We start from the raw sequence: 19093 nt of genomic DNA on the forward strand, positions 1-19093 counted from the left end.
TTTAAAAAAAATGCTGGTCTTTCAACCAACTTTAACAGCACAAATTAAAATATTGGAAAAATACTAAAAACTATTTAAAACAGGAGGGCGCTGGGAAAAGGCCCCATTTGGGGCAGGATCTCATCCCCAACTCCACACTTTTTCAGGCAAACGAAGGACAAACTACTGTAGTTTCCAGAGGAAAATAACAGGTACGAGCTGGAGACCATACATGTAGAAGGTAAAATATGGATGAATGTTTCCCTGCAAAAAAAAAAAATCTAAGCAAGATTCAATATCTCAAATCATCTACTACCGTATTCGTGTACTGGAGGTAGTATATCAGGTTTTGGGTTTGTTGAAACTTAAATTATCGTAATTATAATTCCCTAAAAATGAATATCCTGTTGGGCATTCGATCCTTCAAGGGAAAAAAAATTCATTAAATTTGACCCATTATGAGTTATTATCAATTTACAGTCAATAATACAATGAATGGCCCAACATGGCACAGCGTGACACTAACGAGCTAAAATGCTTCAGCTACACAATTTGCTGTATACTACACGTTTCCATCATGATCCTGTTCTACGTGCACAACACTTGTACCAGACATCTTGATTACATAGAAACAAAACAAAACAGGCACACTCATACGTACACGTACATGTCATATGTTTGGGCAGGCTAATTATGGTTCAATGAGTGGATCGGTGGGGGAACATCTTCTTCCTCGTTAACCAAAATCCTTCTACTGATATTGTTCGTATATTATGTACTAAATTAGGGGTGTCCAAACTTTTTCCACTTGGGGCCACATTATTGAAAAATGAAAGGATGCAAGGGCCATGCTGATATTCTGGTAGCTAACAAAACAAACATGCTAAGAATTTATATAATAATAATATAGTATATATAATATATAGATATATTCAAGAAAAAAGTGCCTCTCGGCTTAGTTCCGGTTGTTTTTCTTCATTTTCCAAATATTTCAACACAGCTATTATGTATGTACATTTTCTTTTCATCTTTTCATGACTTTTTCCCTATAATATTTTGAAAAAATTGTTCATTTGATATTTCATTAATGCGCTACGGAAATGACATTTTTTCTCCTCATGTTACATGTTTACTGTAAAAAAGAGTGTAACCCATTTTCTCATTTTTATTTTCTGCCAACCAAATTTTTCAAAAATTACAACTTTTTTGGTTTTGTTTGTTTCACATATTATGACTTTAAAAAAATTGTTCCTTTGATATTTCATTAATGCGCTACGGAAACAACATTGTTTTTTCTCATATTACTTGTTTATTCTAAAAAAAATTAACCAATTTTCTCATTAGAAGACTACTTTTTGTCATAATATTTTGACTTTATTCTGGTAAAGTTACCATTTCTGCTTTTTTGAATTTTCTTCTCGTAGTTATGATTATATTCTCACAATAGTTTTGTCTTGATTGTAGGAACATTAATAATATTTTGACTTTATTCTGGTAAAGTTACAACTTTTTATCCGCATTTCTACTTTTTTTTATTTTCTTCTCGTAGTTATGATTATATTCTCAGAATATTTTGTCTTCATTGTAGGAACATTAAAACGTAATTTTCAAAAATTTACAACTGCATTTGTTGTTTTGTTAAATTCTCATAATATCACAGCTTTAATTTTAAAAAAAAAGCTTATTTTTCGTCATTATTTCAATGGCAGATTCCTAAAATTATTTTTCCCTCATTTTTTTTTTAAATCACAACTTTTTCTTAGTATTTTGACTTTATTCTGGTAAAATTACTGCAGATTTTTCAATTTTCGCTGTTTTTACAAAAAGAATCTGTTTAAATTGCAAACAAACAAACAAACAAAAACAACACATTAGGTCGCAAATGGGTCCCGGGCCTCACTTTGGACACCCCTATGCTAAATGAACAGCGTGCATTGCAAGTGGAATTAAAAACCAAAAGGGACAACAACTCTGATCACTGACGGTCGAGTATATTTGTTATAATCCTAACAGGTCCCCTAAATTGTGTTGAATTACGATTTACATTCACCAAGGTGTGTTTTACTGTTAACCATGACAAGGCAACACATTTCACACAGATGCACTGAAGACACTGACACTGAAGGTTTTCTCCTACCTGATTACAAATGTCGGAAACATAAAGTCAGTTGACTACAAACACGTACGCTAGCTTGTATAATAACACAGTCAATCAAAACCACCGTGGGTTTGGACGTGGTCAACAAACATGCAACACAAAGGCAAGTAAAAAAAAACAAACACTTTGCTACATCTTTCCCTCTGCTGACCTTTGACCTGTGAGGATATTTCATGACTTTATTATTATTGCTGTTTATCGCTGTGCTTGTGATGCTGATTATTCCATTGCATTTGGACCTTTTTGTCACTTGGGCTTCCTTTGTGCTCGTATTGTTGGAAATATTCTTTTTTTTTTTAAAAACTAGATTGCTATTCATCTGTGTGCATGTGTACGTTGTATGGACAAAAATATTGGTACACTGGCAGGGATTGAGATCATTCAAACCTGCAATAAAAGCCTGTTGTTCCGGTGATCGAGTCTGGTGCTTGTGCGTCTCACTGAACATTACAGTAACAACCTGTGAGCAGTACTACAGTACATGTCATCGCCATATCTTTGAATTAGCGCTGTCAATCGATTTAAATATTTAGTCATGATTAATCACATTTTGTCCATCATTAACTTGTAATTAATCACAATCGCAGATAGAAAAATTTTTTTATCTATAAAAAGTAGGAATGTAAATTCTCTTTCTGGTAAACAATTTGATAACTACATTGAATTTTATGTAAAAAGATATCAATTTTGGAAATAGGGGCCATTATGTTTAATGCATGCAGTGTTCTGACGGTCCTTGAAAGCACCTTCTACCTGCACAGATAGACTACGATACCTGTTTTATTTCACCTCATATTTGCCCCCAAATACTGATACTATGTAATGCATAAAGGTAAGATTTGCATGGTGCACCTTCTGATAAACTCCAGGCTCATACTGGTGGATGGTGGATCTATATTCTTTCCGTGCTTTTAATTTGATGTTCCTGGCATAGTTTTACACAATACATAAATAGGACTATAGTCTCACAATATTTTGTCTTTATAGTAGGAACATTAAAACTTAATTTTCAAAAATGTACAACTGTATTTGTTGTTTTGTTAGATTCTCATAATATTACAGTTTTAATAAAAAAAATATTTTTCTTCATTATTTCAATGGCAGGCTACTAAAAAAAAATTCCTCATATTTTTGTTAGTATTTTGACTTTATTCTTGTAAAATTACTGCTGATTTTTAATTTTTTGCTGTTTTTACAAAAAAAAAAAAACAGATTAGGTCGGCAAATCGCAGTCTTTACGTTCCAGGTGAGCCGTACGTTACACTCTGCATGGGTGTTAGCAGAGCGTGGAGCGTAATGGCGTGGTGTAGCCGACATTAGCGTCTTGATGCAGAAGCATAATACTGACACTGAAATCAGATTTTTAACCGTCGAAATGCAACAAAATGCGTACAAGTAGCCCTTGTTTTACAACATTCCGTGAGAAAAACATCGCTTGTTAGTTAACTTTTTGGACTTCATTATGTCTCTCAAGTGGTGGCGCGCCAAAGAAAAGGAAAGCCGGTGGGATACCGGAAACGGGCCTTTTTAAAACTGTAAAAAAATCAAATTTAGGCTTATGTGTCTCAATACTTTTGTCCATAAAGTGTAGTAGGATGTTTTCCTGTGTGCATCTCGGTGTTGTTTTCACTGCATGAATGAATATATTGGCCAGCAGTGGAGCCAGTAGGGACATCTTGCATTGACCATCTCCAGCGAGGATGAAAGCATTGTCCTCGCCTGTTTACCAAGCCGCACGAATAAAGTATCCAAATTCAAAAAAAAAGGGCTTGACTTTTTGAATACAGTAAAAGTAGTGAAACAGCATAGAAAAACAATGCTTTCCTCCGCGGGCTTTGTCTCGGGACTCAAACGACTCAGATGAAAGGCTGCATTCTCATATTTGAAAGTTGACGCTATCAAGTGGAATAAAGTGCGTGTTGTATTCTGTGGCACACGAGGTGTGCAGGCATGGAAAAAAAAGGACACTGGAGATGATAGTCATCGGCCACGCAAACTAATTAAGGCAAGCTCATATTTACAAGGAATCTAATTGGTTAAGAACTGAGTATTCCGAAATGCTCAGTTCCATCTTTGGGCTGGATTCAAATCAAATATTGCGCAAACTGCTGCAATAGAGCTTCTTTTCCTTTCGGATTTTGCCAATGAAAGAGAAACTAAACAAAAAATCGGCCTTCTCATTATCATCCAATCCTTTTCTCCCAACAACGAAAACAATCGAGTCCAAAGGTGCCAAATAAAGGAACGTTGTCGTCCACCTGCTGTTAGATTGGACACACTTTGTTCTCAGGGATGGGAAGCTGAGCGAAGGACCCGCAGTCAGTCGGAGATTCTTCCGACCTTGGCAAGGCTGTGCTATCCACGGGGATGCGGGCCGCAATGGTGGTCATTTCTCCTATGTGGCTCTCCGCGGTAGTTCCGGGTCGCGCTGTGGTCTGGTTAATTTGGCTGTCAGGCACGGCCAGCCTGCCGGTGAAGAGCTGGATGAGGCACTTCCTGAACTGGAACCGGAAATCGAGAGCGTTCCAAGATGGAGAGGTTAGCGTTTAGAAGGAGACGAGTTAGACGTTCAGCTTGTTATTATTTTTATTACTAAACGTCCTTGTTAACAGCTTGCTAGTCAGCTCTGTCACCGGTCTATGATGTCATCAGTGGTTGACTGCAATTCTTTGCTAACTAACACAGTTACGCCGCAGGCCATCACACACAAAACATGTACATTTTTATATGATATAAAACATTTTATAAAACAATTAATAAAATAATAAAATAATAAAATAATAAAATAATAAAATAATAAAATAATAAAATAATAAAATAAAATATAAAATATAAAATAATAAAATAATAAAATAATAAAATAATAAAATAATGAAATAATAAAATAATAAAATAATATTTTTTTATTTAAAAATAAAAACAATTTATAAAACATGTACATTTTATATTATATAAAACATTTAATAAAAAATGAAAAAATTAAAAAATGAAAACATGAAAACATGAAAAAATAAAATAATAAAATAATAAAATAATAAAATAATAAAATAATAAAATAATAAAATAATAAAATAACAAAATAAAATAATAAAATAATAAAATAATAAAATAATATTTTTTTATTTAAAAATAAAAACAATTTATAAAACATGTACATTTTATATTATATAAAACATTTAATAAAAAATGAAAAAATAAAAAAATGAAAAAATGAAAAAATGAAAAAATAAAATAATAAAATAATAAAATAATAAAATAATAAAATAATAAAATAATAAAATAATAAAATAATAAAATAATAAAATAATATTTTTTTTTATTTAAAAATAAAAACAATTTATAAAACATGTACATTTTATATTATATAAAACATTTTCTAAAACAATAATAAAAAATGAAAAAATAAAAAAATGAAAAAATAATAAAATAATAAAATAATAAAATAATAAAATAATAAAATAATAAAATAATAAAATAATAAAATAATAAAATAATAAAATAATAAAATAATAAAATAGCATTTATTCATTATTTTGTTTAATTTGGTTTCATTTGTTTTACTTATGTTAAGAATGCGCTACAGGAGAATAAAAAGCTGACACAAAATTATCAATTTTTGTCTTTATGTCCCAAAAAGTCATCTTGGGATAGGCTCCAGCTCTCCCACGACTCTACTGAGACTAAGCGGTGGAGAAAACGGATGAATGGATGAATCATTTAATAATGGAAGTCACTTGACTTGAAGTACTGGCAGCTTAGCTGATTGGACATCCTTATTTACATCGACTCTTCTTGGTGTTGACCCATTTAAATCAGCCAAAAGTAGGACATCCACGTGGGCATGCAGTTCCCTCCAGGACGGTCTGATCTAGCACCTTCTTCGTGATGTAATACGTAAACATTCTCCATTCATATGCTTTAACGATGGATAATATTAGGAAAGATTCCTGGTATAACCAAGCTCCCAAAGCGGTTCTGATCACGTAAATGTAATTAAATTACGTTTAACAGTAATCAACTTATCTCAAAATTGCTGCCTTGAAACAAAATAATAATAACCAAATAACCCCAAACTCTAAATGATCATGATAGTATCAAATATTCCATAATTGTCGATTGCAAACATTAATTCTAATACATTCAAATGAAATTATTGATATCTGCGTACTTAAAGTTAAACTAGGTTAGAACTCCACACAGAGATGCCCACGCTGAGATTCGAACCCACGTCTGACTGCCTTGCTTTATTTTGTAAAAATTATAGCTGTTATTTTTTCCATTTCTTTTTTATTTTCCAACTATTTCCACTTTCATCCATGCATCCATTTTCTATGCCGCTTGTCCAGGGTCATCCGGGTATGCTGGAACCTATCCCAGCTGACTTTGGGACCATGGAAAGGGCATATTTCAATTTTCCTCGTAATTATGACTTTCTTGCCACAATACTTTGACTGTATTTTGACAAGACAATAACTTTTTCCGCAAACTAATATTAAAAAAATTGGAACTTTATTTGTAGTTTTGTTTAATACCAAATTAAAAAAATAAGTTTCATTGGTGTTAAAATTATCTATTTTTTTAATTTTGTAATTTTTTGTTGGGTACCGAAGTACGAGGTGATGTGACCATACAATGACATTATGTGTACTGTACATAGTAACTGTCAATAGTAACTGATAATATTGTGATAATATTACAATGTCATTCTGTCTTTCTTGTTTAATTTTATATAAATTGTTTATTTATGTTTAGAATATGCCATGGTCCAATAAGAAAACAGCGTCAGACACAAATGGCGCCTTTTGACACCCCTACACTAGCATTTACAACCAAAATGTGACAGCAACCAATCGCAATGAGTGACTAACTAGCATACACTCGCTGGGCTATGCATTATGCATTATATAGTAGTATAGACATAATCGTATAAAATACATGTATTCTAAAAAGAAACCTTACCTGTTTGTTCATGAACACGTAGATGATGGGGTTATATACCGCTGCAGTCTTGGAGAAGAACGCCGGGATGGAAGCCAACCTGGCGTCCACTGAAATGGTCGGATGAGCTGTGACCAGTATGGCAAAGACTGCGTATGGCGTCCATGCCACCATGAAAGCTATAATCATTACGACTACCATACGGGTCACTTGGCGCTCGGGCTTCCTGGCGCTGGCCAGACGACCGTGGGACACCTCCAGGAAAAGAAACAAGGTTGTTGATTTTATTTGAAATGGACGTGGAGTGGTTTGGTTGCAGCATCCTTCTACCAATATATTGACCATCTCTCCTCTGGACATGTCCCAATCATCTCAGTCTGGCCTACAGGACTTTATCTCCAAGGCCTGTAACATGTAATGTCCCTCTGATGTACTCCGTCCTGATCCTATCCATCCTGGTCACTCCCAATGAGTAGCTCAGCATCCTCCAATGTATTAGCACTTGATTTCACATCAAGTGTTAATAATAATAATAATAATAAGTAGAATCAAGTAACGTATCATACACTGACCTTTCTGAGCTTTTGCAGGAGCTTCCCATAGCAGAAGATGATCACTCCGAGAGGCAGAATGAAACAGGTTGCGAAGAACGTGATGATGTAGCTGTGGTCAGTGAGGTTGGATGAATACCTGGTGGACACATATTTACTCAAATATAACTTTGAACAAATTCATAATAAAGTGCTAAAAAGCTGCAACAATTAATTGATAAATCAACGATTAATCGATAAATCGACAATTTTGGTATTCGATTCATGGTTTTATGATTTAAAAATGTAAATATCTTCTGATTTCAGCCTTTCAAATTATTAGAATCAAATGTAGATGGAATGAATATAATGTTAGTTATCACCCTTAAATCCATTTGCTTAGACAATAGAAAGTGTTTGAATGTGCTGAAGAAGAAATGTTCCCGTGACCCTGATCAGAGACCCCCAGGGACCCCCAGGTCCTGGAGGTGCCTGGATGCGCCAACAGCGACCCTGCAGATGTTCGTGTTAATCCTGCAAGAATGTGTCAAGATAAGAACTCATAAAACAATAAAAGTAATTACTCTCACATATACACACACATAGACATAGACAAACAAATACAGCTCGTGCAACTGCCCCCCCCCCCCCCCCCCCAGAGTTGCACGACCATGTAGTAGGGACCCCCGAAAACGTGAACTACATATTCAGAGTTACTCGCTGCGAGTAACTTTGAATATTGTTGTCTGTCTCTTCTGTGTTTCTGTATTTAAGTGTTTTTACAAGTGTCACAGGAGTTTGAACCTGGCACAAATCTGAACGGAATATGAATTCACTGAATTAATTCAGGGAAGCAGATCTATAACTTTGTGTTTTAGGCAAAACAAGATAATCACGCACATCAGCTTACACTTTGGAAAATAATGATGGATGCTTTTTGCCTCCTTCCTGATATGTTGCAATATGCGATATGTTGGTTCATATTGATTTGATTCGTCTCGGGCCTAATCGATTACTCGATTAATCAAAGTTTCAGATGAATCGGCTAAGAAAATAATTGTTATTGAAGTACAGCATGTATACTGCATGTATATTTTGTAACGTAGTAGAAATGCACAACAATGAGCTGACATTTCGAGGCTCTTATCTGACTGGAGAGGGCAGTTTTTTCCTTCATTTGAGCTTTTATAAACATAAAAACGTAACATCCAAGACAAATCTTCGACACCATTTGCCTCACTTAAGCCTCTAATTCAGCCTGATTATTTTATATCTATGATAATACTAGCATGGTAAAAATATAACAAACTCCAGATTGATTTCCATGTATATTTTTTTGGAGTAGACTCCACTATTTTTTGTAATCAAGGTATTCTAATTAGCCCTAGTCTTATGCAATCTTATGCATACCATAAATATTTTGCCATATAGCAGTACAAATTTGAAATAAAAAAATGAGCGATATATTGGCCTTTGACTGTTTTTTGTTTGTTTGTGATTCATATCAAATTGCCCTGGGCCAAATCCCAATTCATGTTGGTGAATTTACACTTTTTAGCATTTCAAAGCCGCCCGACACTCAATATCCAAATGCAGTTAGAGATATATCGGTGCACACAAATCAGTTTTGTATCCTGTCTGTGCATGTGTGAGCATCCTAATATTCAGAAAGCTCTACCGTATACCTTCTTCCTGTTCAATAAATGTTTCCTCACAGAAATCCCAGTCCAAAATCAGCCACATCGTCTGTCTTCTGAGTGTATGAATAAGGTGATTTAAGGTGACGATGATAATCTGAATCATTCATTCTGTGGTTTCCTTAAATTTCAGCACCTCCACTCTATCCGCATGCCTTAATTTAAACATCTGAAAAATATCACCCGGACGTCACCTTTAAGGCCAAGGTCAGTGATGACCTTTACCTTGAAACACATTCATGCAGAGAGATTATTATTATTATTATTATTATGACTGCAGAAGCAATGAAGCCTGTAAAATGATCTCTTATGATATCTCTGATGATATTTTTGGATTTTGTTTGGTCAAAAGATGGATTGAATCACAGGGGTCACCTTTATGTTTTACGTCTAAAGTTCTAGCTTCCATGTATGTTTTTGTAGCATAAACTAAACCAAACTTTTTCCAATATATTTACTGTATTTTAAGATATTAGGGGGAAAATATATTATTAGTATGAAGTACTAATATTAATATTAATAATAATATTATGACCATATTCATATATATTTTGGATTTTATTCCCATAATTTTGTAATTTTTTTCCCCAAAATAATTTTCCAAAAATTACAACTTCAGTCGATCTTTCAAGTCACATTTTGGTTATAAAGTTTATTCCAAAAAATATTGCTTTTTTCTCATTGCAGTATGACTTTTTTCTCTTAATATTGTCACTTTTATTCTCAAAATGATACCTTTTTATTTTCTGCTATTTTTTTTTCGATTTTATTTTTGTACATTTCTCCTCGTTAATTACATCATTGCCATTATATTTTATAATATTTAATTGCCATAATATTTAATTACTTCATTCTCTTAACATTAGGACTTTTCTGCAAACTAATGTTCCAAAAACAACTTTATTCGTTATTTTGTTTGTCATGATAAAATTATGTTTTTTTTTATTATGAAGTAAATCTTGTAAAATTAACATAAAATTACCAATTAGATTCAAACTTTTTGGTTTTCATATTGTGTCCTGAATTCTTTAGCCTTTATTACTGCAGAATTCTCTTTATTTTTGTTGTTGTGTTATATTTTTACGATGTGCTGAGGGCCCTGGAATACACTAAATGAAAAAAACTTTGCACTCTGACTACGTTATAGTGAGCAATAATGGATTATATTCAACAGCGCCATTTAATTGAAGTTAAATTCACATATTTTGAGTGTGGGAATTCCGAGCATACAAAGCAAATTATGAGTAGGAATTGCATTGCTGTTGATGTGTTAAAGTTAAAGTTAAAGTTAAAGTTAAAGTTAAAGTTAAAGTTAAAGTTAAAGTTAAAGTTAAAGTTAAAGTTAAAGTTAAAGTTAAAGTTAAAGTTAAAGTTAAAGTTCTAAAAACTCCATCTGCCGTCATAGAAGACAGGCCAAACATTCTAAGATAATCAATGACATAATTTGGTTATCTTGTTAATGTGTTATGTTGACATCCCAAACAAACAAGATTGTCATGACCAATGTCTCAAGATGTCTCATGAATGCAAGGTCAAGGTCACCAATCAACGAGAGTCGGGTATTTCTCACCAGTCCGGCTCACAGGTCGTTCCAATCTTGCTGACGGTGTATCTGTTCCAGCCCAGCACCGGAGGGAAGGTCCAAATGAAGGAAAAGGTCCAGACAAAGAGGAGACCCATGATGGCGTGTTTGGCTTGAAGTCGGATGTTGCCCAGAGGTCGGCAGATCACAAAGAATCGTTCGAAAGACAGAACGGACAGAGACCACAGGGCCACGATTCCTGAGACAAACAAACGGATTTCTGTTTGAAGACCGCACATTTCTTCTCATGTGGTTTCTAACACAGTAATGAAATTACACGAAGCCATTTTCCGCCATGTTTTAATGTTAAAAGTGTTTTATGGACGTGATTTTGCATCTGCTGATCTCTTTGAAAATGACTTCCCTCTTTTAAGTGAAAATGTCATTACAGGTCATTACATCAGCCTTTGGAACTTATCCAATGGAGATGGCCTGGATGCAACTTCTCCTATAGCGTAGCAATTTGTTATTGTTTGACGACGGAGCCCAATTGTGTAATGTAAAAAGGTATAAGTAGCAGTAGTGATGCTAGAAGTAGTTAAATGATCCCTGGTGGTTGAATTAGGCTGCCTCCTGATGGGCTAAAAAAAAGCCTCCTTTAATTATGGTAATAACTCACTCTCACCAAGCGGGTAATTACCTTTCCCCATACAGCCGCGGACCCTCAATGTCTCAGCTTAGCGTGGAGGACAAAAGGGAGTGGTGGAAAGCAGGATGTTCAATTATGTTTCATACATGAAAACATGAGCCCATACAAAGGTTCGCCGATGACACTGACACTTTTATATCATGTTTTTTTTTTAATACAGTGAATCTTTGCATATCAGCTATTCAGCAGAAATTATTTTTCTAAGCTTGAAAATGGGCCATTCTTCCCATAAGTCAGTAATAATGTATAAATATGTGATGATACAGGTAAAATACATACAACTGTTTTAAAAGACAAACATTTTTGCATGTTCATGTCTTTATTTTTTCATCAAGTTTTAAGTTTTTTGTTTGTCTTTGAATGCACCATAGTTGTTATGGGACACTAAAGTGGAACCTCTACACTTTTTGGATTTTCCGAAGCGGTGGTGGTGGTGGTGGGCTGCATGGTACTGTCACCGCAAACCATTTTTTCAATAACCTCATTATTTTTTAAATTTTAAATTTTAAATTTTAAATTTTAAATTTTAAATTTTAAATTTTAAATTTTAAATTTTAAATTTTAAATGTTAAATTTTAAATTTTAAATTTTAAATTTTAAATTTTAAATTTTAAATTTTAAATTTTAAATTTTGTATGAAGTACTAATATTAATATTAATAATAATATTATGACGGTATTCATATATATTGTTTATTTTATTCCCATAATTTTGTAATTTTTTCCCCAAAGTAATTTTCCAAAAATTACAACTTCAGTCGATCTTTCAAGTCACATTTTGGTTATAAAGTTTATTCCAAAAAATATTGCTTTTTTCTCATTGCAGTATGACTTTTTCCTCTTAATATTGTCACTTTTATTCTCAAAATGATACCTTTTTATTTTCTGCTATTTTTTTTTTTTTTTATTTTTGTAAATTTCTCCTCGTTAATTACATCATTGCCATTATATTTTATAATATTTAATTGCCATAATATTTAATTATTTCATTCTCTTAACATTAGGACTTTTCTGCAAACTAATTTTCCAAAACAACTTTATTATTTAAATTTTAAATTTTTAATTTTTAATTTTTAATTTTTAATTTTTAATTTTTAATTTTTAATTTTTAATTTTTAATTTTTAATTTTTAATTTTTAATTTTTAATTTTTAATTTTTAATTTTTAGTAAAAAAAAAACCTCATTATTTATTTACATTTACAACAACCGGCACAGCAGGAACCAAATTGAATATCAAAGTTTCTGAGAGAACTTAATGCGAGCCAAAAATATTGTCACCTATTTAGTCTAATTTTAGCCCATGTGACTATTAATACAAAATTCAAACATTTTGTACTATTTGACAGGGTGAAAAGGTGAGCTATTTTATGTGACATTTAATTCCAGTTTATTTACTGCTTGCCATTAAATATGGCCGTCACGTAGAACACGTCTATGGTGAACTTCTCATTATAAGCTACCAATGAGCTCTACCAGTTGGAGTATGATAGCATCGCCGTCTATGAGGAATATTAAGAACATGCAAACTCCAAACATGAATGGGAACAAAGGTCTTCCTGATCTTCTGACGGTTTGTTTACAGTAAAAACATGTTTTGTGTTTTGGATTCCTGGAAAGGATTTTTTTTTTGAGGGATTAAAAGTGTGAGATGTAAGATGGCTTCTTTTGGGGCCAGCATGTTGGCCACACAGTCAGGAGACTTGGGTTTGATTCTTAGTTTGGGTATCTCTGAGTGGATTTTGCATGTTCTTTCCGTGGGTTTTTTCCGGGTACTCCGGTTTCCTCCCCCATTCCAAAAACATGCTAGGTTATAATTGGCGACTCCAAATTGTCCATAGGTATGAATGTGAGTGTGAATGGTTGTTTGTCTATATGTGCCCTGTGATTGGCTGGGGACCAGTTCAGGGTGGACATGCCTGGAGTCAACTGATGGCCTCCATCGTGAGGACCGGCGGCATAGAAGATGGATGGGTTTCCTTTTGGTTTTTTTGTTTTTTGTTTCCCCATAATTCTACCTCTGCTTGGTGTGCTCCATGAGATTATATAATTAATACAGCAATATGGGAGTTCTGAACATTATTAAGTCAGTGCCTTAAGGATTTATACATATGGAGGATTTTAGCTAGAAACACATGAAATCGAAACCTTTTCAGCGTAATACGACATGACGAGAATAACCCCTGTGATGTCACCGTCTGCCCAGAATACATTAACATTTTACACAGGGAGTAACATTTCCAAGTCGTGTAATTAGGACGTCCTGTGACGTACTCATCTGTAACGCAGCCGTTGGTGTTGTCAAAATGAGATTTTAACGTTATTACCGAATCCAAGAAGAATTCAATGATATGTGTATTGAATGGAGCTAGTTATTAGCGTTCGCAGCACCGGTAGCTCGTTTATTAATTAAGAGACCATTTACGTTTGCTGACTGGGATATTTATTCTTTTGTGGGTCAGACGGTGAGACTTTGTTGCAGAACCAGTTGGGGAGCCAGATCTTTCATTCAAAACCACATGACGCGTTCATGGTGGAAATTCAATTCCAAGTAGTGTTGACTCACAAAAGTACAACTCTGATACAATTACTATTTTATAGCAATAATTTATGATTCAATTAATTGACAACTATCATTTTTAAATGTAAAAATTGAAATACTATATTATTTCAGCCCATTATATTTTTCAGTATTTGTTCCTACTGATTTGGTCCCTCTCAGGCCTAACCGATTACTTGATTAATCGCCACAGCAAGCTTCAGATTAATCAACTAAGAAAATAATCGTCAGTTTATCCATCCCTTCTATCCGTCCATTCAGAGGCAGCACTCTCGGTAAAGAAGTCCAGACTTGCCGGGTCTCCAACCACCAGTCGCAGTTCCACTGGCAGGATACCAAGATGTTCCCAGGCCTGCTGTGAGACCAGCCCCCCCCCCCACCCCCCAGGGCCCTTTAGCAACTAGGCATGCACAGAACACCTCACCGGGCAGGCGTCCAGGAGGCATCCGGGCTCGATGCCCGATGCCGCCTCAACTGGCTCCTCTCCATGTGAAGGAGCAGTGGATCTACTTCGAATGATGGAGCTCCTCACCGGATCCGTTAAGACTGAGTCCAGACACTCGTTATCTCTGCTTGTCATTTTTTTGGCCCATAGGTGGGGATGGGAATCGGTACAGCGACCGCATTAATCAGCATTGTCCATCTCACGTTCCAACCTTCCTTCTTTCACAAACAAGACCACATGGACTTGAATTTCTCCACCTGGGGCAAGAACTCTCAACCCAAAGAGTGGAATTCATGCTATTCCAACTTTGTATCGATTAGCATTTTCTTCTCGAATTTTGTGAAATGTCTACTAAATTGTAAAAAATACTAAAAAACGATAACCGACCCGAGCCCTCTGGAACAGATTGGGTCACTTCCTGCTCACGTAGCATTGGTTAGCTCAGGGGTGGGCAAACTTTTTGACTCGCGGGCCGCATTGATATGACAAAATTTACGGGGGGGGGGGCAGACTATATATTTTACACGTAACAGTCCACCTGGTATTATTGTATCTGTAAAATTGTCATGCAATCTGCTATTATTATTTATTATTTTAATAATTTATCCTACTACCGAACCTAATTTTCCAAAAATTCCAATTTCAAAAAAGGGCCAATTTAAAATAAAAAAAAAGTTTGTTGGTTTCTCATATTACAACTTAAAAAAACAAAACATTTTTTAAGTATTTTATTTAATATTGATATTTTTTATTTTATTTGTTTCTTTCAATATTTTAATATTGACATTATTTGTCTCATAAAACAACTTTATTCTTTAAACTTTAAAATTCAGACTTTTTTCCACTAGGAGAGGACTTTTTTTTTTACTTTTTTCTCTAAATATGTTTACTTTATTCTTGTAAAATTACAGCTAAGATTTTTTTCCAACTATTTCAACTTTTTTTTTCAAAATTGTCTTCTCATAAGATTTATTTTATTAGCTTAATATTTTACAAAATGTTTCCAACATAACAACTCCATTTGTTCTTCATATTATGACTTTAAAAAACATCTTTCTTCTTTGATATTTGAACTTCATGCTCCTAAAATGACATTATACTCGTAAAGTTACAACCTTTTCTCATTTTATTCTCCTTTTGTTTTGATATTTTGACTTTAATGTTTACTTTTAATCTTGACTGTCCAATAAAAAACAGCCACGGGCGGTAAACGGCCCCCGGCCCTCACTTTGGATACCCCTCCATCACTGACGCCTGCAGCTCAGGCAGAGTAGAAAAGCGACCTACCGAAGAAGGTGACAGCAAAGCCTTCCACCACGCAGGCCCACTGGCCCAAGAAGAAGTAACCTCTGGCGTTGGTCAGGAAACTTATGAGTCCTCCGGTGATGGAGACCAGGAAGTCAGCAATGGCCAAGTTGACTATGATGTAGTTGAGCGGCTGTCTGAGTTGTTTGAACTTGTAGGTGACGAACATGACCAGGAAGTTCTCGCTGAGGGACAGCGACGTGACCACAAACATGAGCAGCGCCAAGATGGTGAAGTTCCACGGCGCGATGTTCGTGATGGGTCCGCTGAACGGGTCGTCGGTTGGGCTCAGCTCGGCCGCCACGGTGTGGGACACGGCGTTCACGGAGAGACTTAAAGCCTCCATAGTCCATGACCACGGCGCAGCCTACTTGCTTGTTGGCTTAAAGGCGCGCAAAATCCCGCTTTTGGTCATGAGTGTCAACTTTGCTCGCGTCCGACTCTCGTCTAATAAAGTTCACATGTGGAGATCCACGCCGAAAACGCATAGTAGAAGAAAAGAGACAAGGAAAAGTTGAGTAACGTGGCGCTGTTAGAAACCATGTGCGCAAAGGACAGGAGCGGCGAAGCGCAAACCGGACTCGAAGCCTCACAAATTCGCTTGCAGGTAGCAAGCGCATGAGTGAGCGGCCAGTGGCATGTTGGAGGCTCTTTTATAGGCTGCTGATGCTCTGCTCCCCCCCCCAGGGGAGCACACTGGACCCCTCCTCCTTCTTCTCCTCCTCTTGTGCGCCGCTCCAAGATGACATGTTGGCAACACAACTTTACGCACAATCGTATGCAACTTCCATCAATCCACTCAGCCTTAATTACTTCCACCAATGAGGTGATGGAAGTGGGTGGGTGGTAGTTTTTAAATTGCCAGGACTTCTGGTTATTCCTAGAGCTGCTGTGTGTCAAAATATATGTATATTATATAATGATTAATTTTGTAATATTATTGCATCCCCTAAACACATTAAAATATAATAATGTATAGGAACAAGTGGTGTAAAGAAATGAAAATATGATGAGTTGTGACAAGAAATAATACATCATCATAAATTCATTAATTCATCACATGAAAAGTGCATTTCGCCCCCCCCCCCCCCCCCCGCCCCCCCAACCCGCCATGTCCGGGTGTGTCTGTTTCCCCTCGTCTCTTGCCTCCAAAACAGGCAGGAAAAAAGTTGACAATGCTTCCATTCCTGGATGCTCCATTGAACAATGGCAAACAGAGTGAGACCTCTCGTCAGTTTTACAGTCGTTTTGTCTCAGGATGGCTAGCATACAGTACACACACAAGGTAGCATCGTGGAAGTTAAGAAGGAAAATTATATCCATTCATTTTCTGCCGCTTTTCCTCACAAGGGTCGTGGGGATGCTGGAGCCTATCCCAGCTGTCTTTGTGCGAGAGGCAGGGTATCACAGGGCCAATCACAGGGCACATATAGACAAACAACCATTCAAAATCCACACATCCACGGCGAGAACATGCACAACTCCACACAGAGATGGCCGAGGGTGGAATCGAACCCCTGTCTCCTAGTTGTGAGGTCTGCGTGCTAACCACTCGTCCACCGTGCCGCCCAGAAAAATGCATTTTCAAAGCCAAATATCAAAGCCCCCTTGTGGGAATATTAATAATGAGCAAGGTGAGCCCATCAACAAGCCATTCGGGGAAAAGAACGACACTTCGAGATGTAGAACCTTCAACCTGACAGTTCAGTAAAAACGATGTGTGTGCACAGAAAGTCATCGCAAAAGAAATGTTGCTTTTTAATACAGTAAAGAAAGTTTTTTTCATGAGTCGCATGTCTCGTGACACCCGTAATAGGTACTATTAGTGTCACAGCAACTATGGTGCATTCAAGTACTGTCAAAGAAAGTGGGAAATATCATGTAGTTTTTGTCTTTATTTGTTTATTTATGTAATATGACTGTGAGGCATATTAACGGACTTAAAGAGTATAATGGTCATTTCATGGATGCGTTCAACAACATTGATCTACTGTAATTTCATTAGATTTGTGACTGCTTTAGAGGCATTGGAGTGTTAGATTTTAGTTGGGACAATGGCCTCTTACTAGCCCAGGATAGCCATAGCCCAGGGGTGGGCAAACTTTTTGACTCGCGGGCCACATTGATATGACAAAATTTACGGGGGGGGCAGACTATATATTTTACACGTAACAGTCCACCTGGTATTATTGTATCTGTAAAATTGTCATGCAATCTGCTATTATTATTTATTATTTTTATATTTATATTTAAATATTTAAAAAATAATAAAATATTATAATAATTACAATAAAATTAAAACAATAATTATTATATTATTATTATGTAAAATATGCAAATATAACAATAATATTATATATAATTAATATAATAATTAGAATTAATATAATAAATATAATAATCATAATAGTTCTAATAATTATTATAATAATCTAATAATCTAATAATAATAATAATTATTATTATTATTATTATGTGCTTGTGTCCCTTTTTTCAGGAGCACTTTGTAAACAACAGACCATGTCAAAAAAACGAAATTGATAAAACCATCAAAAGGTTGGCTCAGGCCATGATGCCAGCTTGTATGTTGAGTTTAAATGAAATACTTTGGAAAGATTGGGCGGGCCGTATTCAAACACTTGGCGGGCCGGATGTGGCCCCCAGGCCGTAGTTTGCTCACCCCTGCCATAGCCTCTGAAAAGTACACCACACCAGAAGGCTGAGAGCTCTTCAGGTTTATTTTGCCAGATAGTCCAGCAGTATTTCCCCCAGCACACACAACACCCCCCCCCCCCCAACAATTCACCCAGCCCATTTTACCAGTGAAAGTCCAACCATAAATCCCCAATGAAAGGGTGAGGCAATTTCTATAAAAGGTATCATTTTTTATATTTTCAACACCCTTCCTTTAGAGTTCAGTCAAGGTGATGATATGCATCTGGCCTGCGCTCATATGGGCGCGCCTCCATGCTCGTGCCGCAGCCAATCACCTCAAAGAAAGGAGAAACTGATGAGAAATTAAAAACTTTTATATGAAAAACTAACTAAATGGCAAACAAACTACTAACCAGAATGTCTATGTGTAAATAACAGAAAAAAAACTATTTACCCAAATAGAACATGACCGTGTCGGTGGGGGGGGAAACCTGACCAGTGAGGGAGGATCGGCAGCCCCCCCTCACAGGGGGCAAGATTGTCCAGTTTCAGCAGATGGCACTGTTTTTCTTGTTTTGTACAATGGAACCGCAACTAG

The 19093-nt window shown here is 35.6% G+C and overlaps 1 protein-coding gene across 1 annotated transcript; it reads right to left on the reverse strand.

The window, feature by feature from the left end:
- Positions 1-2848: 2848 nt before the first annotated feature.
- valopa (vertebrate ancient long opsin a) lies at positions 2849-16436 on the reverse strand. Its single transcript, XM_058049779.2, has 5 exons — positions 15823-16436; positions 10873-11083; positions 7648-7765; positions 7097-7330; positions 2849-4638 (listed from the first exon to the last, which is right to left on the reverse strand). The coding sequence occupies exons 1-5, from the start codon at positions 16184-16186 to the stop codon at positions 4402-4404; spliced, it is 1164 nt and encodes a 387-aa protein (XP_057905762.2). The 5' UTR covers positions 16187-16436; the 3' UTR covers positions 2849-4401.
- Between the last annotated feature and the right edge of the window lie 2657 nt (positions 16437-19093).

This window comes from Doryrhamphus excisus, linkage group LG10 (genome assembly GCF_037039965.1).
Source record: "Doryrhamphus excisus strain RoL-2023G ecotype Guam linkage group LG10, RoL_Dexc_Guam_v1.1, whole genome shotgun sequence".
Lineage (NCBI taxonomy): Eukaryota > Metazoa > Chordata > Actinopteri > Syngnathiformes > Syngnathidae > Doryrhamphus > Doryrhamphus excisus.